A 27,305-nucleotide genomic window follows, 5' to 3' on the forward strand; every position below is an offset into this window, starting at 1 on the left:
TTATGACAAAAAATACAAATTATAAATGTGTATGAAATATGGAGATACAAGGTTTCTGCCTGACAGCAATGATATATACTTGTATATAATATGTCATTTTGACTATTATTTTGTTAACCTAGCTAACATAATAGAATATGTCAACAACAAGCTAGTTTATAGTATTGGACATTTCAAGGTCAAGGTAACCTTAGCCTAACATTAAAATATTATGTCCAGTTATTTTCCACAGTATATCAAATATTTTCTGTGGTAATAATTTATCAAATAAGACTAAATGCATCAATTATACAAAAGCAGCCATGATGAGTTGTGAAATGTGGGGCAGGTGAATGGTTTTCTGCAGTAAATATGTTCCTACTTGCATAAAAATAGCAAATAATCAAAGGTTTCTATATGGGTCATTTCTGACCCATGTGTGTAAAATTTATGTGGAAATACAAAAACTGTGTTTTTTTTATAAAGTGAAGAAAGAAAAAAATTAACATAATGATTTGTGGAAATCAAACACAAGATATTTAATTAATACTTGGAATAATAAATGATAAAATGCATTTCTTTTAAAGATTCAGCATAGAAACACTCAGCCATGACTGAAATAACATAGGAAATGAATACAGGTCATTTTAGACCCATGTTGTGCATTAGAAGGGTAGTGACACAAAAACGAATTTTATTCAAAAGTAAGAAAGAAAAAATAAGAATATGTGATAACAAACAAGTTAATTGAGGAATTCCTGTAATTCTGAATGATGAAATTAATTTCTTGCAAAGATATAGAAAAAATAAAGTTGAATTTTTAGCATCATTAAGTGATCATCAAGTGATCCTTAATAGGTTCATGCGTTTATAGGATTGTACTGTTGTTTAAAAACAGTGTTCAGTCAATGAAACATCTTTCTGAGAAAAAAATTAAAAATCAATAGACAAGAAATCCATAAATAGTTATGAAAATTGTGAGTTCTAAAAAATTATGAGATCTAGGACCTTTATACAGCCTTGTTTTCATCCTGCGTAAAATTCAATATGGTGACTAAAGTAACAAAGGTCTATTATCCTGTAAATGCTGTTCTTGGTGTTTGTATATTTTTATGGCATTCATTGTATAGTAACAGTTGGCTGCAAAATTTAGAGAAGACTCTAAATTAGCCAGAAACAGGTTTTCATGCGATAACTCCCCTCTAAAACATCAATGAAGTATGATTATTTTTCCATTTTACTAGAAGGTATTTTTCGAAACTTTTAATTCATTTTAATCAGTCTTACAGCCTGACTAGACACAGAAATCAAGAACGATGACATTTATATTTTTAAAGTAATTTATTGCAGTCACACAATTTGCAATCTAAAACTTGAATTATATGCATTGTTTACATAAGATTCCATTTCAAATTGAACTCAGTTCTTTTATGGAGCATAATTTAAAGGTTTTAATAATTTTGTGGAGTTTAACGTTTTTCTTCTTCCTCAGTGTTGGTAGGCAGCAGGTAGCAATGTGGCAGTTTGTTTGTTTTTAGAAGGACTGCTCGTTTTATTTCATTTTGCTCTCCAATGTATTTTAAAGAGTTACACCAGCTCTCAGTGGTATTTCCTTCAGTAGCTGCAGCTATTGTGCAGTAGAGACCATCTGTGTAGGGATGTAAGGGTCTATATCTCCTGGTGGAGAGGAGAGCAGGTGAGAAGGGTGGGTTTCACTCGTCTGTGTCTGAGGATAGAGCTCCAAACTGCCAGAAGACACTGGGAATGTAATTAAACAGATGTTTTATAACAGAAACATCTGAATATGGCTAGATTAAGCACTGCATGGTCTGCAAGGGTTTGTACCTGGCTCTGGTGAAGTGGACTGCAGATGTAAAGACTCCTCTTCAATGGGACTGTCTGAGTGACCCTCTGGATCTGAGGTGAGAATCTGATGGCGAGGAAAATGATAGAGTATTTTAAAGACTTTCTGTAGATTCACAAACCGATTATATAGTCTGAAAATGATGTGAAATGTAATCATGTCAGTGTGATGAGTTTGTGTTCGGTTCATGCCTGTCGAACTGCTGTGAGGTTAGTCAGTGTTCCGATGCTGTTGCTGTCTGCGATGACCATAGCCTGGGACAGGAGACTGGAGGAGTGGTAAGAGCTCAGGTCTGCCTTGCTGTACACTAAAACACATGCAGTATTAAAGAAGAATTTTGGTCTACACTACATCTCTGAAATGAGACGAACTAGGTCTTTGTATGGTGCTTGTCCATTTAAAACGCACTGCTGCCATGCTAGTATAAAGTGTTCGGTCTAGCCAGCTAACTTGTAGGCTAATGTTCTTTCAAAGTTATGAAGACATTCTTCAAGTAATGTTAGTAGAATGTTTGCTCAAAGTTATCTGGTCTTTAAAAATGTTCTCAAATCGTTAGGGCAAAAACAATATTTATACATTGTTTCAAGGAATGTTTTTTTTTTCTAAAAATGTTACTTACATTTGTCTAATGTTTTAAGGCTACTGTAGTTACTATATAGTGATGCTTGTTTTGATGCACAACTTAATTAATTACTCAGACTACTAATTAAGTACATACTGTGGCATGGTAACTGTGTCATTGTTGCCATGAAGGAGCTTGGGCAAATGTGACTCTGAAGCTGCTGTGCTATTGGTTGCTGAGGTGAGGTGTGAAACTGCTGCTGAAAAGAGATTGGCTGAAGGGTAGTAAAGCCTCCCCCTACGTTATTGATGACAGGGACCGTCTGTGGTTGAGAGGACGTCAAGCCTACAGTAAAAGACACATTTTAGTATTAATTAGCAGTGTGTTGTTGTTAAACTCTTAATGCAGATCACTATATGCACTGTACCTATGAGAAGTGAGGAGTCCCCCAGACTCATTACACTTGGTAGGGAGGTCATGATTAGTCCTGGATGGGCAGCAGAGGATCCTGACAGTCCATGCAGGGAAGTGAGAGTACTGACGGGAGGTAAGGAGCCACCGCCAGATACCTAAGAGAGAAAATGGAAACTTTGCCTGTCAGGTTTCAGGTTACATTTACCTTAATGTATAGCAAATGGAAACATTTTAACACTGTCGAAGATTTAAAAATCTCAGTGTTTTTTGTCCATAAAAATTTAATTCGGTGGAGTCCAGTTTTGTTTTGGACCCCACTTTCACTGTGTGGACAAAAACGGGTCTGTGAAATATCTTCTTTTGAGAGAGGCTTAGAAATAAGAAACGATGAAAAAAAAAAAAATGGTGCTTTTAAATGTGACAAACTGCCACTAGGTGGCGGCAAGTCAGTGTCTTGTCGAGTTAGTCATTCGGTTTATTAAAAACAAAAACTAATTCATTCTAAAACAAATAGATGTTATGAATGGGTTATTGAATCATTCACATAAGCCAAACACAGATTCATTCAGAAACTAAACAATGCAAGGATTCTGTTATTCCATTTGTTAGTTTTTTCTTTGGTTAAATACAGCAAAACAGACAATACTGTATTTTTTTACTGTAAGTCACTTAATGTTAACCCGCCCTGTTGGAAGAGGTTATTTGCTCTAACTAGATGATAATTATTTACGACGCAAGCAACCCGAGTTCGAATCTGCCTTTTGCCAAACTCGCTCTTCTCCCTTTTCCCATTTCTTATCACATCAGAAAGGCATTTCATTTCAATAAAAATGAAAGTTGAAAAGTTGAAAATATATTGTCGGGTAGGGTTAAGGTAGGTGTAGGGAGGGGTTTATTGTCCCAATAAGGCAGCATCCATTTAATAATTCTAATAAAAATGATAATTTACACTCAGTACGTTATTATTGCATGCTGTTTTATAATGTACTACAATACTGAGATTCAGATATTTGCCACTATTTGCAATAAGTAGCATAAATAGCAGAAAATACTGCCATATTTTTATTCTATCGCTATTTACACACAGTGCAAATAACCACTGCCTAGGTTTAAATTAATAACTTTATTTAGACCTTCTTACTGTTATTGTGAGATAAAAGCAATCAGTCAGTGATCACTTTAAATGATGATGTGTGTAAAGTAGTGTAATCTCACTGGTTTGTGATGGTGTGTATCCAGGAGTGTATGACTGGGTTCTAGTTGGACTGGACTGGTTAGACTACCGCCGCCACCTCTGTCTTCACCACTGGAGCTTCTCACTATGCCCAGACTCTCACAAACCACTGGCTGGCTGTACTTCAGAACTTATTAACAAAAGAGAAAGGTGGGTAAAACAGGCCAAAATGAGGGAGAAATCTAGGAAGAGGAATTAAAACCATGCAACCTATTGCCATTAAAAAGGTTATTTCATATGCATTTCATATGTTATTTCATATGGGGTGCGGGGGGATTCCCCTTCGATAGAAATCGTAATCTTGTTCTGGGGGTCCCGCTCGGTAAAAATCGCCTCCGTCGTCGGGCCCTTAGAATCGTCCTAACCTCCCCACACCCCCCTTACGGCGCCCCTGGGGTTAGGTATTAGCCTGATTGACATTGTACCTGGTGAGGGACTGGATGGTAGTGTCTGGCCTGTGGAGGGAGCTGATTGGCTACTGTAGGGCACGTCCAGTGCCAGTTTGTGGCGAAATGCCTCCTCTTTACGCCGATTTGCGAACCAATTGTATACACGAACCTCTGTGACCAAATTAGAGCCTAGGCCAGCCAGCTGAGATGGAGAAACTCCCCTCTGAAGACACTCTGCTCTAAAACATGTATACATTCAACAGGTATTATGTCATGCCTTTAAAAACTTTTTGAGTTGGTACACAGTTCACTCCTTACCTGTTGCACTCCTCCACCAGTCCCTCCCTCTCCTCCTTACTGGGGTTTTTCTGTCGTTCATAAGCCTGGAACAGGATTTGTTGGGAGGCTGGGCCCCATTTGAATCGATTCCTCCGTCCCTTTCTCACATCTTCCCCAGATTCCTCTCCTGACATGACACCTCGACTGGCATTGGTGAACTCTGCATTGATCAGGGTGAGAGATTCATTAGTGTAATTCTTAAATATGCATTAAAATAGAGATATAAGAAATGGTCATACTCACGCTGGTTGATCTCTGCCTTTTTCTTGACGTACCAGCTGTACAGAGCAGCTCGCTTTTGATTCTTCATGGGTGTGCCCTTGTTGAGGTGCTGGGAGAGATGGGATTGATTGAGGCCGGTGGACTCCACCACCTCTCTCTGTGGTAGGTTGTGCTGCTGCATATAGCTTTTTATCATTTTAGCCACATGCCAAGGATCCTCTCTAACACACACCAATACATTAATATATTAATAGACATTTCTGAATATTTCCAAACAAGTTCTTATGAAATCATGCGAAGAACATGATGCTTATTACTGAATAATTCTCAGGAAATTGTACCGTTTGAGTTTGAGAATTTCCTTTAATTAATTGCATTTCAAGAGTCATATTTTTCCATGATTTTCCAGGTGCTTTTGAACCAAAATATGTGGTTATGGCTTTGTAAAATATGCTATATTTGTTTCACCTATGTCACAGTAAGTAAATTCATATATACAATATTCAAAATGGGGTAGGATTTAGTAAAAAAAAAAAAAGAAATTATAAATTTTATTCAGAAAGGAATCGGATGCATTAAATTGATCAGACATAATGGTAAAGGTATTTATAATGTTACCAAATGACTACTTTAAATAAATGCTGGGTTTTTTTTTTTTTTTTTTTTCTATTAATCAAAATATCTTGTAAAAAAAGTTCAACAAAAAATATTAACTGTCTTAAACATTGGTAATAATAAGAAATGCTTCTAAAGCAGCAAATCAGCAAGGGGGTGTTTGAAAGGGTGTTTGTTGTGAATATTTAGATGAGGTGACCTTTTTCAACATTTTTTTTTTTTTCGCTCACAGGAAGCATTTAAAACTGCATTTTAAAAAATCAATAGAGTTTGGGTGTAACCCAGTGGTTATTTTTGGTATAGTGCCCAAACTAAATCTCACAGGAACCACAATTGTTGTGATATCAACTTCAAATTTGGAACACAACTTGGTTAGTCATATGGCGTTGATTTCATAGAAATTTTAGAGTTCAACATAATTTATAAAATACATATTTTATATAAAATAAAATAAAAATAGTATACTACATTATCTTTATTGTAAACTTCTATAACTTTTTTATACTTTTGTGTTTTTTTAAATGCTTTCACTTCAGCAATAATCTGCTATGTGTCTTTAAAAAGAGAGACCAACCTTAGGTCTGTATTCCAAAGCGTTCAGGAATTACAACCATGTCGTAACAAGCATTGATAAACAAGTGTTCTGTTTTCAGTTATTTATACCTCCAAACTGGCAATGTATCCTGTGGGATACAAACATTAAAATCAAAATTAAAAGTCATGTTTTGAAAAAAAAATGATCAAGTTGTATTATTTGTGTCCCAATAAGATGGAAACTAGAAATAACTTAATTTTCTGATGTCTCTTTATGGTTTTGCCCTTTTTGGGGAGAATAAATGAATCATTTAAAATGTAATCTTGATGGTTAGACTGCAAAGTGGCTGATATTGAAATTAAACAATATATTAATACATTATTATAGATTGTTACAAAAATATATAAGAGATAAACATATTTTATGTAATAAATAAAAGTGTGAAAGCACAGCATTCTGGTAATCATATCAGTAGACAAACACATAGTACCATAGTTTCCTGAAAAGACCTAATTTTTCCTAACTAAACTTAATATACATTTTTTAATTTATCTTGATTAAATATATTACGGCTATTTAAAAAAACGTTTTGGGAGAAGGGTGAGGGGGAAGAGAAAGGATAGATAATACAGAGGTAGAGAGAGGGTTCAATGTTTGCACTGTAAGATAAGGCAAGAGACATGGGGCCAAAGTCCAGTAAAAGAGATTGCAAATAACCCTCTTGAATTCAACACAAGCGCACAAAGCCTTACTAACACACAAACATATCCAACAGTAATGCATGCATATCACTCACAAATTCCTTTTGAGGTCTAAATAAAGTACATTACAATTCCATTTTTATCTCTATTCAAAGAGCCAAACATTTAGAAAACAAAACTCCCCTCACAACTGCACTATCTTTACAATATCACCACAGTAATGTGTACACACACACACGCACACACACACACACACACACACACACACACAGAGTGATGGACAGAGCGTGTCACTCTGTTAATTTTAACCAGTCGATGTAGCTCATTTATTAAAAAGTTTGAAATGGCCAGAGAATAATGAATAGGGTGGGTAATTAGTAACTAAAAAAGGTGGAACCTCCTTTATATTCACCCCATCAGTTCAGAAGCAGAGCACTAGAGGAGAAAGGAAGCAAAAGAAAAGGAATAGAAGAAAGAAGACCTGAGATGAGCCAGAGAAAAGAAGGTTTAATCAAGAATTTGTGGAGTGAAATAGGAAGTTGAGAAGATGCCAGTGGTGGATTTTAGATGATGTTTCTTTAGAACAACAACATTCGATGCACTAAAGTCATATTAGACACTTCTGATTGTGTGTTTTGGATGAAGTTTGGATTGATTGAGCAGAAGACACTAGGACACTTACTGCAACAGCTGGTCCACTTCAGCTCTCTGCCTCGCAGCCTCCTCCGGCGGCAGCCTCTCCAGGTCATGGAAGATAGGAGGTGGATTGTCCATGTCTCCCTCCTCCGAGCTCTCGCCATCGGCCCGATCCATCCTCTCGGCACCGGCCGAGGCCCGTTCTCGCTCCAGATCTCCCATGGCCTGGATCAGCAGCTCTTTTGACAGCCCTGATCCCAGTAGAGACCACACCAGCTGCTCCTGTAAGGCCGACAGCTGGCCTCTTCGTTCTCCTACTGCTCTCCTCCCCTCTCCTCCCTCCATCTTTCACGTTTGGAGGTGTTTAAGCGACTGTGTTTTGTCTATAATTTGCTCACAGAAGCTATGTCCGTGTCACTGAAGCAATTACCAACACACTCCTTGTGTGCAAACAGATGTACACACACAGCAAAACAATCTCGCACACGTTCAATATTCACCTCAGTCTCAGACTTAGAGTTCAGTAGTCTGTTTTTCGCATGAACAGCTTGTTTTCATTTTCTTCATCCTTTTCTTCTCTTCACTTTCCAGTGTTCTTCTGTTTCTGCTCCTGTATTAAGTCTAGACACCTGTTGTCCTTTTGCTTTGAAATGTGATTTTTTTGCTACTTGCTTTTCCCTTCATCCCCTCCTCCCTTACTCTGTCGCTCTCTCTCTCTTTCTCTCCCTCTCTCGGTGAACTTTAGCCCCGGCCTGTGTTGAGGCCAAAGTGTAGAGTCTATCTATTCAGTGAAAATGGACTCTATAAACACCTTCACCACTCACACTGTCATCTTGTTTGTCTTTTTCATGAAAAATTTGTTTTATCCATGTTCCAAACTCTGGCATTCAATTTTGAACTATGAAAATCTAGCATAAAAAATATTGCCGTGATAATCGTAACAAAGAGTGAAACAATATCTTTATTTATTGAAAGTGAAATATATGCCAGTGGATCTCAACCAGGGGGCCTAAAAGTGAATTAAAATTTCTTAAATTTAAATGTAATTTATTTTTATGTTTTATTATTATTTTTTTCATTTATTCACATTTTGTAATGATTTTAAAGATTTCTAGGCCTGAAAATGTCAATTAATAAAATGAACAAAATGCAGTGTGTAGCGGATCCTGTAGAGCACACCACACATAATTGTGTATTATTGAGTAAAGATATGCAGACCAAGGCATTTTTTTAATGTTTGAGCTGTTCCAATGAGATTATACATCTGTGTCTGTTCATGTGACATCAGAGGCTGAGGTTTTGATAAAGACTTCCCACTTCCTGCCTCTTTGAATATCCCAATCTAACTTGTATTCACATGTAATGGACAGTGTCCCCGTTTTTCACTCCATTTGCAAATAATTGTATTCATATGAAACTGCCGTCATGCATTTCTCAAAATTAAAGTTTAAAATGCACAAGCAATCACAAAGTAGGACGTGTTAGAAATGAGACAAGGCTATTCATTAAACTGTCTTTTGTGTAGTTTTGGAAACCCTGATCATTTTTTTCAGGATTCTTTTTCAGCATTTATTTGAACTAGAAATATTTAGTAACATTATGTCTTTGCTGTTAATTTGATCAATCTAACGAATGTTTCTGAATAAAACTAGCAAAATCTTACTGACTACAACATTTTGAACGGTATAAGTTCCTAACATGTCCGACCAGGATTTGGCAAATTATGTGCATTGCTTGACCTAATGTTAATATTTGAGTACTTGACAAGTGTTGGACGCTCAACATACATTCTGAAACTTTTTTTTTTTGTCTTGAATTATCAATCAGCACTGAAAATGCTTCATGTTCAGTATGTGAGAGATCTCATATTTAAATCGATTTAATTTAAAACACCTTATTGACATAAAATGTCTCAAATATTTGAGAAGAAAATAAAAACTGGCCACAGGAACAGAGAGAAACAAACTATTGGACACGTATATACAATGCAAAAAAAGTTTTAATATATAGAACTGTAACTATACACTATTTACATTTACTTTACCTTTTCCTCACAAATAACACCCATAAGTTAATAAATTCAATTTACATGCTGAAGTGCATAGTGTTCCATATAACACCGGCCACTCTGAATCACAGTAAGCTTCTACTGAAGCACCATTGTCACAGAACAATGGGAATCATTAGCAATTCTTAAAAAACAGCGAACCATCCAGGGAACATTCACACCAGGTGTTTGTGGACTGAATGGACAGAGATTTTATGGCCACAAAGGAGCGCTAGGGACTGACAGTGTTTGGCTGGATACTGAAGCAGTTTCCAAATGTATTTGCTAAAACACTGTTTAGTACAGCTGAATGTGTCTTGCTATCTGTACGTCAGAGCAATGAAGGGTGCATGTTCTAGATGTAGACCATAATCTTGACAGGGTCGTGCGATATTATCTAATAAGATGCAGTGTAATGCCAGCCCCAGCTCTAAAGTGGGCTGCAGGGGGCCCAAACCATTCCTGCCCTCATTCACCTCCCCCCACTCTACAGGCACTGTGTCTTGAAGGGACGGGGGTCTTTTCTTTTGGACAACGACCCCTGGTCTGGTCAAGCCCCTCACCCGATGCATTTCCATCATGCTTGGACCTCTGCTTGCTCCTCCGATGACCAGCTGCAGGGCCTGGAAGAGGGCAAGCAGATCCACTCTCAGCTCTACGACACCATCTCTCAACCAGACTCTGTACCTGCAGAGAAAGAGAAAATAGTGAGCATTTTTCTTCAGAAGATTAATTTCCAGGAGAACTGTGCTAACAGCATTCTCACTTCATCTATCAACTTCCTCTGTCTCACCTAGTAGGGAACCCTCGTTTCTCCAGTGAGGGCAGCACGGGTTGGATTTTCAGGTGTTGGGGGTTTGAAAAGTGAAAATGAACTTCTGCTTTCTCCAACGGTGCTGACAGCACATCCTCTCCGAGCAGAAACTCAATGTTGTAGTCTTGACAAGTAAGAGAAGGAAACATGATTAGAGATACTGCTGTCGCATAAATATACCTGTAAAATCGTGAATTGCCAGATTCATGATTTAGGTTTATGCTGGTCTAGCTTTTCAAGTGAATTTTGACAGAAATCTTCAAGTTGCATGTCTGTTCAGGTTCCTCTTAGCAAAGCTAAACAGTCTTTTAATGTCTCTGCCAATAAATATATTTTGAACAAAACACCATTCATCATTTTTTTAGATATATTCGTGCTGTTGTATGCAACTTTTTAATTACAGGACTTTTTTGTCGAAAACTCTCCATACTAAAAAAAAAACAGACTGTTGAAACCAGACGAAGCTGGTTACCAGACTAACACTAGCTCGACCAGGCTGGGAGACCATCTTGAACCAGCTAAGTCCAACAAACCAATATAGCTTGGTTTTAACAAAGTGCCTTTTTTTTCCCCAGAAAATAAATTCGCTCGGGCGCTGCTGTTGTTATGTTACACAACGCTACTTCTGTTCCAACTTCGAAAGCGTAACTTAGATTACTAAATTTGAATAACGCTGATTTCATTTAGAACCTCACTTCTCTTGGCTGCTTTAGTACTTAATTGTCCTAATTAAATGTACGGTTTATTAGCAAAACGACTGGTACAGCTAGTTGACTTACAGTCTTGAAAGCTAAGGCTGATGGGAACACCAGCGTCCCATGCTGAGGACCAGCATCACTTTTTCAACAAGGTTTCGGAACGGAGAGCTACTTACCCCCAACTTTTCCGCCTTGTATGCCTTTGACACTTCCACAGTGGTAGCCCATTTGACAACAGCGATACACCCGTCTGACGAATCTGAAGAGGTGTTGTTCTGGGAAAACAGCACGACGTGGAGCATCACTCATCGTCGATAATATCTTCAGACGGTACATCTGGCCCCAGTCACCAAGCGGAGTTGTGCTCTCCGTCCAAGGGGCGCTCAGGAGGGCGCACTGGTCGTGCTCGGATCCTGGTTCGCGACGGCTCCGTCTCTGGACGTGTCCGATACGGATTTTACGCTCTCCTTGAAATGAAGTCACCTTGCGAAGCTGTGTACGAAGCGATCGGCACTGTACTCCTATAGCAATAGTCATGAAAGCGAGGACCAGCAGTGAAACTCGTGTGCGCGTAACCGTGGCCATTTCAAATATCCACATATATCGCGCTCCGGAGATGCTCGTCTCGGGATCTCCACTACACGAATGAGAGGGTAAATTCTCCTGCTCTGACAATAAACGCAGTTACTTCTGTGGAATTTGTATTCTGGCTTCTTGTGGAATCTCCTCCCCCTGGTTTTGTTTGGGACCCTTAAGCAGCCATTCGCACCCCCATCGACCTTTTAAATGTGTCTGCATAATGAGGCGCCCAGAGCCCTGCCAGTCCAGGCCATTCTTATTCTCACTCCTAATGACCCTCATTACAGAATATCTGCACCATCACGAACGAGCTGCTCATTTGCAAGAGAAACAACTTTCGCCAAGGGAAGCATAAAACTTTGCCAAACTGCCCTATCCTGACAATAGCTCCACAACCAACAGAGAGGTAATCTGGGATATAGAAACCATTCACCTGGGTGCACATACACTGGCCCTAAGTAGTATTTGGACACTTTAAGATACACTTTGCAATTTATACTAATACAAATGTATGAATTTAATTACATAGATAACAAACAATCAACTAAGTAGCTTTTCTCACAATTAACTTCACTTTTGAAGTTAATTTAAGTTCATTTTGAAGGTTTCAGTGTGATTTTTTTTTTACTGGATGTATGAAGTCAGTTCTCCTAAAGTTCACACAGGTCCTATCAGAGAACTGCAGGTGTAGCTCACATTTATGGTGAATGTTTGACAACCAAAAAGTGTTTAAATGTCTATATATTGAATGATATATCTAGTGTTTTATCATTTACAATAACATTTTTCTGAAATAATTTGTCTAAAAAGAATGTGTAAATATTTAAAGGGTTAGTTCACCCAGCAATCTGTTATCATTTACTCACCCTCATGTCAATCCAAACCCATTAGACTTTAGTTCTTCTTCCAAAAAACAAATTAAGTATTTTTTAATAAAACCTAAGATTTTTCTGTCCCTCTAAGGAAAGCCCATTACACCAAAACGTTGAAGTTCTTGTGTGTCAAGCACATACAATCATTATTTTTGAAAGCTTTGGGAGAATAATGAGAATATTAAAAATATCTTCATTTGTGTTGCCACAATAAAAGAAAGTCTTAGGGGTTTAAAATGACCTGAGGTGAGTGAATGATTGCAGAATATTCATTTTTGGGTGAACTATTCTTTTAGGTATCCAAATACTTTTTCAGCCACTCTCTAAATATTTGAGCATGTGCGATTATTTCATATATTTAAACCCTGACAGAATCTCAAACAGGTTTACTAAAGGACATTTATTAACACATTAACACCCACGCACAATTTTGTTCCGTTTAAAAAAAGGGGACACTTTCAACAGCTATACACATCTACCTTTAACAGTAACACTGAATGGTCTCAGCCATTTTTTAAAGCCTCCGTTCTCTATTTCATTAAAACAGCAAAGGGCTACAGCAGAAGCTGTCTCTCAGGATGAAGACACTTCCTCTCTATTTTAGTATTACTTGGAATGAAAGTATATTATCAATTTCAGCCTCTAGTTTTAATTACAAAATGAACAAACAGCAGCCTATTATATAAACAAAAAGCATTAATTACATTCTGAGTAGTACGAGAGACATATTTAGTATAAATATGGGGAATATCTATGAAATAAAAGCGATATAACAGGAATTGAAATCTTTAAAAAAAGAGCCCAGCTAAAGCAGGTTAACTCCATGTTTAAGGAGCCGCTGACGGGCTTTTCTGGGTAGTGAGAAGGCACTATCCTGAGGATCAGGGCTTCCAGAGTTTCTGACAGGTGTTCCCTGCTGGAGAAAATAGGTCTCCTGAGCTGTGCTACGGGTTCCATACACTGCCGAGCTAGCGTTCCTGTAATTCAGGACATAAACACAATGCTTATAACTGAAATGTGCTTAAATTATTAACACTTTTGAACTGTTCACATACAGAGATGATTAACAAATTAATCAAATAGAAAATACATGTGAAACATTGTCAAAATAAACATTAAATGATGAAAACGGCTGAACAGGCATTCATGCACACACTCTAACCTGACAATGGCCTCCTGTAGTGTGTCTAAGTGTGAGAAATGTGAATGGACCAGCTTAGTGGCCTTCACAAAGGCCTGATCCTGGGGTCCAGCGGTGCGCCCACATACATTAGCTACACAACAAATTAAAAGTCACAAGCTATTTCAAGAACAAATAAAATACAAAATCACTTGTGTCTGTTACCATTTTGACTGAAATGACTAAGATTTTATAATGTTTATATGAAACATGACTTACTAGTCAGAGTGTTTTGAATGCAGTCATAGTGAGCAAAGGTGTAGGGCCCAGGTGGGCCTGGTGTCCCAGGTGAGGTATTTCTCAAGTGAGCCTCAAGCCCGTTTAATGATGCCAAGCTGCTGTGTTGCTGCAGTTGTAGTAGAGAATACTTTTATAACAGAAGAACCAGCTCTTGGGATTTGTAATTCTTTTAAAGGGATAGTTCACCCCAAAAAGAAAATTCTGTCATTAATTACTCACCATGTCTTTCCAAAGCCGTAAGACCTTCAGAAAATGCTGAGTAAAGTCATTATTTTTGTTTTCTTTAGGCACAAAAAGTATTCTCGTAGCTTCATAATGTTACGGTGGAACCACTGATGTCACATGGACTATTTAAACAATGTCCTTACTACCTTTTTGGGCCTTGAAGAGCTGGTAGTTGTGTTGCTGTCTATGCAGGGTCAGAAAGCTCTCGGATTTCATCAAAATATCTTAATTTGTGTTCCGAAGATGAGCGAAGGTCTTACAGGTTTGGAACAACATGAGGGTGAGTAATTAATGAAAGAATTTCATTTTTGGGTGAAGTATTCCTTTAAGTGTCTCATTTTTATGTTCACCAAGGATGCATATTGCATCAAAAATAGTTAAAATTTCTTATAGTTAATAGTTGAATAGTTAAAGTTCTTTTTAAAAACTCTTACTGACGCAAACTATATATTGGGGGTTCACACACTCATTAAAATTCATTCATTTAAAATAATTCACCCCAAAGAATGAAAAAATGCTGAATATTTACTGACCTTCAGGCCATCCAGGATCCTCTGCAGTGAATGGGTGCCATCAGAATGGGAGTCCAAACAGCTGCTATAAAAAAGATCAAAATAATCCACACCACTCTAGATTCCATATGACAGTGGACTTTGATGTGAGAAGACAACAGGGGATGGACTTTTACTCTGGAGGAGTTGTTATGGATAATAGACTGGTATTTTGCCCAAAAGCAGTGGTTTAAAATTAAAAAAGATGATTTAAGGATGGCTTTGTTTTGAGGGACTGGTGTCGTGTGGATTACTTGTAGATTATTGCGATGTTTTATCAGCTGTTTGGACTCTCATTCTGATGGCACCCATTCACTTACAGAAGATACAAGTGATCTAATGCTGAATTTCTCCAAATTTGTTCTGTTCTGATGAAGAAACAAACTCATCTACATCTTGGATGACCAGAGGGTGAATACATTTTCAGCAAATACTTTTTTGTTAAGTGTTCCTTAAATATGTATGATATATTTTAATCAGACAAACTCATTTTTCTCACCACTTCCTCTCTGGCGGTGGGGTCTGTGTTGAACTCAGGCTCCACCAGCAGGGCCAACACCAAACCTCTTACTCTATGCTGGTATAATACTGATGGCTCTAGAGAGGTGTCTGCTAGGGTCTCATATGATGAGGGGGTGTTTGTGGGTTCATATTTCTCCTTGAGTTTTCTATTGACTTGCTTGCTCTTTGTTTTTGCCTCTTCCTCTGTTTCTCCTTGGAATTCTCCATTTTTATTGGTCACATGATTGTTAGCATCTAGATTATTTTCTTCACTTTTAATCTGGTTGTCAAGGTCAGAGTGGCTGTCAAGACAGTTCGACTGCTCATACCCATTAGTGAGGGCTTTGATTTCTTCACTCTGAATGTCCTGATCTGAATTTAAACCCTCGCTTTTGGTTTCTGACCCTGAGTTTGCATCTATATCCTGCTTTATGTTCAGGCCTGCCAAACTTTCTTCCACCGCACACAAGTTAGTCCCGTTAAAAGTGCTGTGGTCATGTGAGTCAGGAGTGAAATACTCTAATTGGTTCATGAGATTGGAGTGAATGGGAGTGTTAACCCGTGAGGGAGAAGGGCTGAAACACAGTTCATCAGAGAGTGAGGAGCGAGGAGAAGACAGCATCGTCTGATAGGATATTGGGGGACATTGTGTGGGATCCAAACTTGAAGAGTCAGTATCTGTGGTTGGGGTGTCGGATAAAGTGCGCGACAAGAGGCGGGACTTGCTGGGTTGGCAGGGAGGTTGATTGCAGTGAGACCTAAGAGAATATATATAAATACCAATGAATATGTAAAGATACCACTGTTTAAAGGTTTGGAGTCAGTAAGATTTAAAAAAAAAAAATCAATACTTTTATTCAGCAAGGACACTTTGGTTTGATCAAAATTGACAGCAAAGACATTTATAACGTTACAAATGATCATCAAAGAATCCTAGAAAAATGTATCACAGTTTTCACAAAAATATTAAGCAGCACTATTGTTTTCAGCAATAATAATAATAATAAATGTTTCTTGAGCATGAAATCAGCATATTGGAATGATTGGAAGGATCATTTGACACTGAAAGCCTGGTGTAATAGCAACATTGCCATTACAGGAATAAATTACATTTAAATTACATTTTATAAATGCAGCCTTAGTGAATATAATATACTTATTTTAAAAACATTTAAAAAATCTTATCAATCCCAAACTTTTATACAGTATAGTGTGTGTACGTATAACTACAAAATGCAAATATTTATTAAAGGGATAGTTCACCCAAAATTAAAAATTCTGTCATTAATTACTCTACCTCATGTAATTCCAAACCCATAAGACCTTCCTTCAACTGTGGAACACAAGGTATTTTTGGTGAAATCCAAGAGCTTTCTGTCCATGCATATACAGCAACACGACTGTTCAAGGCCCAGAAAGGTAGTAACATTGTTAAAATAGTCCATGTGACATCAGTGGTTTAACCGTAATTTTTACGAGGCTACGAGAATACGTTTTGTGTGCAAAGAAAACAAAAATAATGACTTTACTCAGCATTTTCTGAAGGTCTTACAGGTTTGGAAAGACATGGTGAGTAATTAATGACAGAATTTTCTTTTTTGGGTGAACTATCCCTTTAATGCATACACTTCTTGATTTGTACCTGCATGCTCTATCCACTGGGGGGCAGCGGAGCATGTGCAGTTCAGTGGGCATCAGGAATACCTGTGTGGTAGCTGTGAAAGAGGATGGTGAGCCCACCGATGAGCTCAGGCCATTGGCCGTCACCTTGAAATCCTGTAACGAGAAATAAGAAAAATACACAAGGATATATACATACACACACACACACCCCACAAAACCAGTCTTAAGTCGCTGGGGTATATTTGTAGCAATAGCCAAAAATACATTGTATGGGTCAAATTGGTTTATTTTTCTTTTATGCCCAAAATCATTAGAATATTAAGTAAAGATCATGTTCCATGAAGATATTTTGTAAATTTCCTACTGTAAATATATCAAAACTTAATTTTTGAATAACTTTAAAGGTGATTTTCTCCATATTTAGATTTTTTGGCATCCTCAGAGTCCAGATTTTCAAATAGTTGTATCTTGGCCAAATATTGTCCTATCCTAACAAAGATTATTTATCCAGCTTTCAGATGATGTATAAATTTCAGTTTGTGTATGTCTAGGCAACTAGGTATAGTAGTTATCGTATATGTATAGTCAGATGCTCTTTTTTTTTTTTTTTCTTATACTTGCTTTGTTGTACGTTTATCTTATGTCTAACTAGTATGTAGCACCGTGGTCCTGCGAGACTTGTTTCTACCTGACTGTACGTTTGTGTCTCATACACCATCACCTTCATTGTCAGCCCAGGCGGCATCTGAGTACTAACCACCCTGTACAACAGAGAAATATCAATCTAAATTGCTTTAGCCATTTACGGATACACAATCAATATTTGGAATAAATATGATTATGAATTATCGTAAACAGATTGTCTTCTGCAGTGAAAGCTCACCTGCCCCTATAAAGGATACAGCCTGCCAAGACCAGAGGACATCGCTGACATGCCTGAAGAATGAGGGCAGCCTTCAGCAGCAGCAGAGGATCAATCTGATGCAGTGAGGAGAAGTGACCATTCACAAACAGGTTTGTGAAAATGATTCACAATGAACAAAGACAGGATGCTTTACTTAGGGCTTGCTGTTGCAGTACTGACCGAATGAATTTGAAATGTCTTGTGACACACTGTTAACGTAATAAGCACAGTAAGTTTAACATCTCTTTAGAATAAATCCACTCATACTTACATGTGTGGAGTCAATGGTCCTCAAGCAGCTGAAGATGTTGTGCAGCTCAGTGGAGCCGCCCTGCAGGTGACAGAGATATCTGGCCCATCGTAGAGCCAACTCTTCTTTACTGTACAACTGTGTTTAAGTGCAGCAAAACACAACATATATGTGGAAGTTGTCTGATATGGTATTAACATTTAATAGATATAAAATATTGTTCAAAAGTTTGAGGTCTGTAATAAGACTTTGTACTGTTGAATGAAGCAGGGTTACTATATTTAAAAAGGAAAACCATAAAAACATTTCAGCTTTAAATGAAAATATTTTAAAAACCTTGAACATTTTATTTTAGCTAGCTGTCAATGCAATATTTCTCAATTTTGTTTTGTTTACCATTAAGTAGCAAAATAGATAAAAACAAATAAACGTAATAACTTACATTATTACAATGAAATAAAACCCAATAAAAATGAATATGTACTTTTTTTTTTTAAATACGACAAAACAGTAATTTGCAAAATATTATAGCAATTTGAAATATCTCTGCCATTTTAATATAGATGCCAAAGCTGAATTCTCAGCATCAACAGCCAGTCCTGAGTGTCACATGACCCTTCAGAAATCACTATAATATACTGATTTGGTGATCAAGAAACATTTAATGAAATATTTTTGTGGAGGCCATGATACATTTTTTGTCAGGACGTTTTGATGGAAGTTAATTTTCAAAATAATAGCATTTATTTGAAATAGAAATATTTTGTAACATACTAAATACTGACACTTTTTGAATGCACTGCTAAATAAAGGTGTTCATTTTTCCACACACACACACACACACACACACACACACAAAAAGAAAGTTACTGACCCCAAACCTTAAACAAATATATTCTTGTTAAATCAATGTCATGATCAGTGGATAGAACACATAACTGTAGACTGTGATGTTGCACCTGGTAGCTCTGACGCACTGGTCCATTGTAGAAACAGAAGAGGGCAATCAGGTGATCGAGTAAGTCACACACACTCACATCAGGAATGTCAACCACACAACTTAATGCCTGGAAACCAGAGAAAGATCCCATTCAAAAGAGTTGTAAAACCACCATAAAAGCACACAGAAACCAAGTTTGCATTGCTCTGTTCCAAAACCTTGGCTCTGTTTAAGTCAGGAGGTAGTAAGCACCAAGACATTCGATTTTGTAACAGGTTTAATAATGTCATTACCCAAAGACAAAATATTCTCTTACCCAAAGAAAGTTATCCTTCATGCGGACTGCATATTTGCTTTTGCGCAGGCGAAGGAGACGTACAGGAGATGAGGACAGCTCAGACACACAACGACACACACCGGCCAGCTGGCCACAAAGCAGCTCTTGTTGATCTATTGGTGTCTTCAACAGCACACACACCATCATGCATAATTATTATCAAGGTCGTCTTTTAAAACAGCTGTGTTATAATAGTGGTTTGGAAGGTGCAGTTGCTTCTTCATCCTTTAAACAAAATATAAATCATTTTCTTTACTAATTATATCAATATAAACAGGATGTATGTCTTACATCCTCAGGAGAGAAGTAGTAAATCCCATCTCTAGTCAGGTCACCCTCCTCTTGCACCTTTGAACTATCGTACAGGAAGAAGAAGCTGCATTCGGAAATATGATGAAACATAAGCAGTAAAGTTAGCCATTAAGCCAACCCTCTTGCCTTCCAGTATTACTGTTAAAATTGAGAAAATTGATACATAAGTGTTTTCCATTGATGTTAAGCATGATAATATCTGTACGATGAGAATTCTGTACTCCATGACTGCACTGATGGGTCATACTGTAAGGGATGCCTTTATAAAGGGCATCTTAGGAAACGGCACACACGTTGTACAAGGCCACAAGATATCACTTTGTTTAAAGAAAGATTTACACACTAAATATTATTCTTACCATCTGGAATCAGTCAAAGTCTCTGTCTCAGCCATTGGTGATCTGTTGAACGAGAAGCAATCTGTTTAAAAGAATAGTTCACCCAAAAGTGAAAATTATCTCAGTTTCTGGCCATCCAAGATGTGGTTAAGTTTGTTTCTTTTTCGGAACAGATTTGAAGAAATTTAGCATTACATCATTTGGATCCTCTGCAGTGAATGGGTGCCGTCAAAATGAGAGTCCAAACAACTGATAAAAACATAACAATAATCCATAAGTAATCCACACAACTCCAGTCCATTAGTTAACAGTGAAAAGCTGGGTGTTTGCAATAAACAAATAAATCATTAAGGTGTCTTGAAATTAAATAGTTGCTTCCAGCTAAAATACGAGTCCGCTATCCATAACATTGCTTTCTCCAGTGAAAAAGTAATCTTGTCTGAATTAGGAGAGGAATATTATATTCCATATCAGCATAGATATTCACTCTTTACAAGTGCAAACAGTCTAAAACAGTTCTAAACAAATATATCAGTGGACTTTGTTGTGAGAGGACAACATAGGATGGACTTTTTCAGTGGAGGAAGTGTTATTATGGATTATGGACTGGCATTTTGGCCAGAAGTGACATTTTAGAGATATTTAATTATGTCTTATAATTATTCCTTATAATTAATAAGGAATAATGGTTTTTGCTTGCTCAGGAGCAAATTACCCTCCTCCATCCCCAACTCCTCCTTTCACCAGAGTCAGGACTTGGCTTTCTGATAGTCATTTTTGAATCAGACTCCTTTATCTTAAGTAATGCGTTACACTTAAATATCATTAAGTACATTACTGATATCTGCTTTGTTCTGTTCTGATGCTGCTCTCCCTGCTCATTCATGACAGGCTGCATGGATGGGCAGAACGTTTTTGCCCAGAACAGAACCACACCGCTAAACCAAACTGTATGCTAAGTGTCTATCATTTTGACGATAGTGGTCCTGAGAGAAATAATGACTTTATTCAACAATTCTTCTCCTCTGCGTCAACTTAGCGCCATTTTGGAGAATATCACGGATGCCAGAGAGCTCTCGGATTTCATCAAAAATATCTTAATTTGTGTTCCGAAGATGTAGTATAGACATCGTTAAAATAGTCCATGTGACATCAGTAGTTGTAGAGAATACTTTTTGTGCACAAAGAAAACAAATGTCATGGTACAATGGCAGCAGATGGTGACAAATTGTTGAATAAAGTTTTTTTTTTTTCTTTCTTTGCGCACAGAAAAATATTATCAGCTTTGTAAAAAAAAAAAAAAAAAACCTGCTGTCACATGGACTATTTTAACAATGTTCTTACTACTTTTCTGGGCCTCAAACGTGTCATTTGCGTTGCTGTCTATGAAGGGTCAGAAAGTTCTCAGATTTCATCAAAAATAACTTAATTTGTGTTCCAAAGATAAACGAAGGTCTTATGGGTTTGGAACAACATGAGGGAGAGTAATTAATAACAGAATTTTCATTTTTGGGTGAACTAGCCTATCCCTTTAATTATATGTTTCTTTATTAAAACATAGCTTTTCACTTCACAAAATATTGACTTGTGGACTGGATTCAGGTGAATTTCTTGTGGATTATTGTGATGTTTTTATCATCTGTTTGGACTCATTCTGACAGCACACATTTACTGCAGAGGATCCATTGGTGAGCAAGTGATGTAGTGCTACATTTCTACAAATTTGTGGAATTTTAATTTTTGAATGAATTCCTTTAACTTTGGCACACCACAAACTATGGTTTACTATAACAGAGTCTATTTGGGAAAGTAATACACAGAAAACAAAGCAATGTTGCTGTAACTGCATTACACAAAAGGTCACATGTTCTTGATTTCTTGATGTGCACGCAAGAGTGTAAACTACTTCACCTATACATTTGTAGGATTTGTACTTCATTCCAGTATTACTAAAACGGAATGCTTGTTCTATAACTCAATTACATTTCAAGGCAAACTTTATGCCAGTTACTCCTTACAATGTCGTTTAGAGCTCATCAAATCAATGTTTAAATAAACACAGCTTTCACTTTAACATCTAATCGCTACAAAAGCCTTACAAGATTTTCGTATAAGAAACTTGAGTGAGAAAATCTCTCGAATTCACACGTCAATGAAAAAATACAGAGGCAGACGTGCACGTTCACGTTAGGTGTAAATAGAGTTGGCTAAAATACTTTATGTAAAACTTGTTGCACTAAAGAGTAACACCAATAAAGACAACGTATGTTTGCGCTTGGTTGAACACGCAGATGTGGAGACAAACAAGTCCTCCATGTTTCGTGTCTGTGCAACAAGAACCGATACAGGTATTATTTTCACTCACCGTCGGTGGGTTGAATGAAGTTTAAACAAACTTTACGCATGTCATCCAACTTCAGCTGCGTTACTCAGTCCCACTCACACTCCCCTAAATACTCATTTCCGCTTAGAGAATACTGTTCAAAAATTCACGAGTAACCAAATGCCAGTAATATATTCAGCATAAACGGAAACTAAGACCACCTCATGTTTCATGATGCCTTTAAATTTCGTTTTTGAGGAGTAATGTGTCACAAGAGTAAAGTCATGTGAGAGTGTTGACAGTACGGCGAGCTTGGAGGAACAAACTGCATTTCGTTATCCATTTTAGCCTCGCGTTTCTAGGAGAGCATTATATACACATTTATTTATATGTATATTTCAATATTATATATTTACATATTAAGTCACATGCACCTACGAATAGAATACACAGACTTCATAAAACCATTAGCAGTTTTTAAAAACGTGTTCTTTTAATGCATTTCTCTTCTATACTCCTAACGCAGCTTTTAACACAAGCAAAACACAATGTATCCCAGGATCTGATGACTTCAATCACTCCCTTCAAAAAATGAGACTTCTGACATGATTTATAATTTAATGAATGCATTTTTATTTTATTTCCATTTAAGCTGTAAAGGTGATACAATGGTCCTTAAGTAAATGTTAACGGTTTCACTAGGTGTGGAGAGCACAGAGGTAAGATCAACATACTGGAAAGATGTCATGTAAACTGAAAAAAACTGAGGAGTGGTCCAGGGCAAAGAGAGGGGGAGACAGAGAGCTTTCTGGTCCCTGTAGGGGAGTTCTGATAGAGCTCCAGACAGCGTTCAATGATCATGCTGCTCGTAGCCGTCGGGGAGGGCGTTGACGTGGGGGTTGTGGAAGAGACTCTTGGAGCCGTCACCCCATGGGAAACGCTGATGTACGTGTGGGGGAAGAGAGAAAAAGAGATTATTTGACTAACAACATGAACATTTGTTTTTCAATTATTACACAGAAATGTTCACAAAAGTAATTTTTCATACATTCAAAAGTTTTAGTAAAAATATATGTAGGTATTTTTTTTTGTATCAGTATGTGGGTCATACAGTACTTCAAGTCACAAAATATGAAAATACACAGGAAAAAAACACATCCCTGTTAAGCATTGTTAAATGTGTGCACATACATGAAACAATTACAAAGATAACAGCAAAAGTAGAAATCATGTATTTTTAAAACTACCATTTTACTGCATTTTAGCTCTTACATTAAATATTTTGAATCGGCATTAATGCAAACAATATATAGGGCTGGGTATCGAGTGCGATACTTTTTAGGCACCAACCGAATTGCCTCGATACCACCGAGTATCGAAAAACGTCTCGTCGTTCGGTACCAAATTTCGATACCTAAGGAGTTAATCTCATCACGTACAGAGCAGTCTGCTCTCTATATCGCGCCGTTTTGTTTATCACACAGACTGAAGCGCGTGTGGCGCTCGCGGTGATTTCAGCGTCTGCCGTCTCACTAAATGAGGACATAAACACGTGAACAACAACATCTCCAGAACTGCTACTATAGCCTACTGTTAAAATTAAAACTTTTTGTTTTTGTTTTTTTTTAGTAATGATCACACAACATTTCCATGTTTTAATTTTAATAGTAAACCCCCTTTGTTTGCCAAAATAAATAAACTTTGATTTTCAATCATTTAAAGATAAATTAAATTCATTTTTCATGCCTTAATTTGAAAACCAGATACAGAACTCAGAATTTCTGAGGAAAACTAAAACATTTCATAAGGCTATTTTTAGAATAAATTTGAATAAACTAAGTTGTTTGTATGCGTTCAAATAATTAGACATAGTACACCATAATTTAATAACAATAAAACATATGGTGAAAGAAAATAAAACACCCACTTATGAAAGTGGATAAAGATTTACAATTTCTTGAAGTCTTTAACAACCTAGAATAAATGAATAGAAATGATGATTCTGTCTGAGCTATGCGTTTTAAAACGAACACGCACTTGTGTAAATGTAACCGGTGTGTAAACTGAAAACTATTTGAACTTTCTTAAAATTATTTGCACTGATTTATTGTGCTGGATATATTTTGTTCCTTTGTGCAGTGGCTGAGGAGATGAGGCTTTGAGTCTATAAAATGTCAAAAAGCTGAAAACAAGTTTTTTCTTGAGAATGTAAAACTGATTTCATAAAATTGGTATCGAAAACAAAAAAAGTATCGTTCAGGAACCGGTATCGAAATTTTTTGAACGATACTGAGCCCTAACAATATAACTATACTATACTGTCATTTTTTTATCCTTAACAAATGGATTTTAACAATCATTACTGTACATGCATAATCTTATTACCCCATCCCAAACCACGGTAATCACTGAAGTGCCGTTATATTGAGTAGTATCTAAAAGTCTCAAGATATTTTTCTAGCTATATTTCTCAGCATTACCAGAAACATATTCACTTTTCTCTGTACTGATATATGCATTGCATATGGTTATGGTGTGTGAGGTCACAGGCTCATTCCTGGAGGCCCTCTAAGGTCTCAGTTACAGTACACACAGATCTTAAATGTCAGATAAACCAGCAATTCTAACATTTATTTTATTTGGAGGTGGGGGCAGAGATGAATCATGTTTCTTGGCTTTCAAATGTGTTGCTCCGCTTTAGCTGACCAATAGACCAATAGACATTTCAATTTCAATATTTCCTATATTTAAAAACAAACCTGACTCAAAAGTGCATACGGCCAGACTGAACTTACAAAAAACACCCACCAGACTCAACCTGCAGCCTCTTTAAAGGTGTTTTTGGTGTAAAGAGAGCGTGTTTTCACCTTGCTGCGGATGCGCAGGTGGCTGTAGGGAACGAACTCGGGCTGCTCATGGCTGTGTTGTTGAGACCGGAGGTACATGTTCAGCATGCACACCGCGACGCCGGGCAGCGCCACCACAAATGACAGGATCTTCCAGGTCTTGGCTGCATTAACATGTATCAGCAAGAGACATATTATAAACAAATTTGCTTAACACTTGTGGATATTTTCATAATAGCGAAGTCATACTAACCGTTCGTATGCTAGTCGTTTAGCTCATTCATCTATGTAGTTATCAAAATACAATTAACCTTATTAACGTTACACAAAAGTCTGAACAAACTGCTATTCTGTAATTTATGCCACCGACAGAACAACATTAATCAGCCATTCGCGTCACTTCCACAAGGTCAACACGTAGAGTAGCGGCTGTTCGTAACGGTTGGTCTTTTTATGTCGGAGTCTGTTTCAGGTTATTTAGACTTGTTTACTGACCTGCTTGTTCGCCGTGAGCTGCTGCAGCCGAGAGCTGACGGGTTTGGGTCAGCGCAGCGGACTTAAGGAGGTTCTGGGACAGACGTCCGATCGCGGCCATTTTTGTGGAGACTGGAACAACAGCGGCGGAAGAATCTTGAAGGCGGCTGCTGGTGCTGGAGATGGACGCGACCGCCATCTAGTGGCTGGGAGGTCCAACAACGGCTCTGTCAGAACAGTGTTAGGGATTTTGATTCATGAGCGACTCAGATCTTTCCAATCCATTCACTCAAAGATTCATCAGGATCACCGGGTTATTTCTCCTTTTTGTTCCAGAGTTAATGAAATAAGGCCAAATTAGTTTTTGGTTCTCTTAATGTTAGGGGCTTAAAAGACATCGTTAAAAGAAAAGCAGTTTTTATTTTGTAAAGGTTCAAAAGATCATTGTGTGTTTTTACAAGAGACTCATTCGTTGGACTTGGATGCCTCTTTCTGGACTAATCAATGGGGTCATAAGGTTTTTTCAGCCATGTTTCTAGCCGTTTTGGAGGTGTGGCAATATTCTTGAACAAATGTCCTGATGCAGTGGTCATTGGTTAATGGTGGTTACTGAAAATTGATGGTCTTTTTTTTGTCATTTTATTTAATATTTATGGGTTTAACAATGCAGCTCAAAATCAGAAATTAATAGAAGATATTCTAAAGTGATTAAAGAAACTAAAGTAGGCTACCCATCGGATAAAGTTATGGAGGATTGGAATATGGTTCCAGATGAGTGAAGGACAGATGGGCTCCCAGACTTAACAAGAAGCGGCTTAAAGTAACCGTTGAATTTTTGAAGACAGAAAATAATTTGAATGACATTTGGAGATATTTAAATCCTGAAGTTGATTTTTTTTTTTCATTTTTAAAATGCTTAAAATCATTAATTTGTAATAACCACTCATTTTGGTTTATCGTCCGCAGTGCAAAGTAATTTTCTTCTCTAATTTAGGGTACTTTGTAGAAAAAATATATTTATCTTTTTCCCTCCCTCCAAAAGTTAAAGAGGTGAGCTTCAATATTGTTAAATGAGATTTAGCCAAATAACGAATTTTGAAGATTGAAATTCAATTTTGATGTAAATATTTTTTTTGTGAAACAAGTATTGAAACTTTAGATAGACTGTAATACAGTACAACGTTTTTAGAGACAGATACAAAAATGGTTATGTTCCAGGGATGTTGAATTCCCACAACTCAATTTGAAGGTTGTCAGGTTTTTCTTGAAAACAAAATTTTGAATTTGTTATTAATTTCCTGTTATGTTTTGGGAAGTTTTTTTTTATTCAGCAGATGGTTTAAATCTAAACGCAACTTTATCCAATGGTTGATGCAATTAAAATAAATAGCCTAAATAAATTAAGATCACCAGGTTACATCATTACGCCAGTAGGTGGCGACAAGTGTGTGTTTTTGGGCATTGCCAATGAGTAAATCATCGACTCAAACGATTCATTATACAAAACAGCAATAATAGAGTGATATTATTTATGCCATTTCAATTGTGTTGTGTCATTTATTTTAGCCTATTTGAATTGTGTTCAGTCATTTTCACAATTCTTCCTTCTTTTTTGTCTTTTTGATGTGAATAAAACGGACTGACATGACAAAACAGAGCAGATCCACATTAATGTAGGAGATGATTTGTTCATTCGTTCAGTTCATTCACTCGTTGTTGCGCTGCTTCGAGTCTCCTAAAGTCGACTAAAAGGGGCGTGTT

General features: G+C 37.1%; 4 protein-coding genes across 7 annotated transcripts; all 4 read right to left on the reverse strand.

Annotated features, from left to right (window-relative positions):
• Positions 1-1,417: 1,417 nt before the first annotated feature.
• Positions 1,418-8,162, reverse strand: hnf1a (HNF1 homeobox a). 2 transcript variants are annotated; one of them, XM_079382896.1, is made up of 11 exons: positions 7,537-7,665; positions 6,193-6,301; positions 5,025-5,224; positions 4,761-4,941; positions 4,479-4,681; positions 4,035-4,183; positions 2,833-2,974; positions 2,562-2,750; positions 2,035-2,150; positions 1,825-1,909; positions 1,418-1,737 (listed from the first exon to the last, which is right to left on the reverse strand). In XM_079382896.1, the coding sequence occupies exons 3-11, from the start codon at positions 5,197-5,199 to the stop codon at positions 1,607-1,609; spliced, it is 1,371 nt and encodes a 456-aa protein (XP_079239022.1). In that variant the 5' UTR covers positions 5,200-5,224; positions 6,193-6,301; positions 7,537-7,665; the 3' UTR covers positions 1,418-1,606. The 2 variants fall into 2 exon arrangements, with proteins under 2 accessions (XP_079239022.1, XP_079239021.1); XM_079382895.1 differs by lacking the exon at positions 6,193-6,301 and having other exon boundaries at positions 7,537-8,162.
• Positions 8,163-9,471: 1,309 nt separating this feature from the next.
• Positions 9,472-13,339, reverse strand: LOC306847985 (uncharacterized protein). Its single transcript, XM_079382268.1, has 3 exons — positions 11,226-13,339; positions 10,331-10,475; positions 9,472-10,224 (listed from the first exon to the last, which is right to left on the reverse strand). The coding sequence occupies exons 1-3, from the start codon at positions 11,647-11,649 to the stop codon at positions 9,858-9,860; spliced, it is 936 nt and encodes a 311-aa protein (XP_079238394.1). The 5' UTR covers positions 11,650-13,339; the 3' UTR covers positions 9,472-9,857.
• hps4 (HPS4 biogenesis of lysosomal organelles complex 3 subunit 2) lies at positions 12,872-22,576 on the reverse strand. 3 transcript variants are annotated; one of them, XM_079382267.1, is made up of 13 exons: positions 22,267-22,576; positions 19,923-19,964; positions 19,543-19,627; positions 19,231-19,374; positions 18,934-19,041; positions 17,996-18,112; positions 17,704-17,798; positions 17,542-17,581; positions 16,840-16,973; positions 15,196-15,955; positions 13,900-14,026; positions 13,663-13,774; positions 12,872-13,477 (listed from the first exon to the last, which is right to left on the reverse strand). In XM_079382267.1, the coding sequence occupies exons 2-13, from the start codon at positions 19,955-19,957 to the stop codon at positions 13,306-13,308; spliced, it is 1,929 nt and encodes a 642-aa protein (XP_079238393.1). In that variant the 5' UTR covers positions 19,958-19,964; positions 22,267-22,576; the 3' UTR covers positions 12,872-13,305. The 3 variants fall into 3 exon arrangements, with proteins under 3 accessions (XP_079238393.1, XP_079238391.1, XP_079238392.1); XM_079382265.1 differs by having other exon boundaries at positions 17,509-17,581; XM_079382266.1 differs by having other exon boundaries at positions 17,509-17,581; positions 19,543-19,606; positions 22,267-22,492.
• Positions 22,577-22,693: 117 nt separating this feature from the next.
• On the reverse strand, positions 22,694-25,771 carry cox6a1 (cytochrome c oxidase subunit 6A1). Its single transcript, XM_079382255.1, has 3 exons — positions 25,566-25,771; positions 25,092-25,234; positions 22,694-23,164 (listed from the first exon to the last, which is right to left on the reverse strand). Exons 1-3 carry the CDS (start codon positions 25,741-25,743, stop codon positions 23,075-23,077), a joined length of 411 nt encoding a protein of 136 aa, XP_079238381.1. The 5' UTR covers positions 25,744-25,771; the 3' UTR covers positions 22,694-23,074.
• Positions 25,772-27,305: the final 1,534 nt, after the last annotated feature.

Source organism: Barbus barbus, assembly GCF_936440315.1.
Source record: "Barbus barbus genome assembly, chromosome: 28".
In the NCBI taxonomy this organism is placed as follows: Eukaryota; Metazoa; Chordata; class Actinopteri; order Cypriniformes; family Cyprinidae; genus Barbus; species Barbus barbus.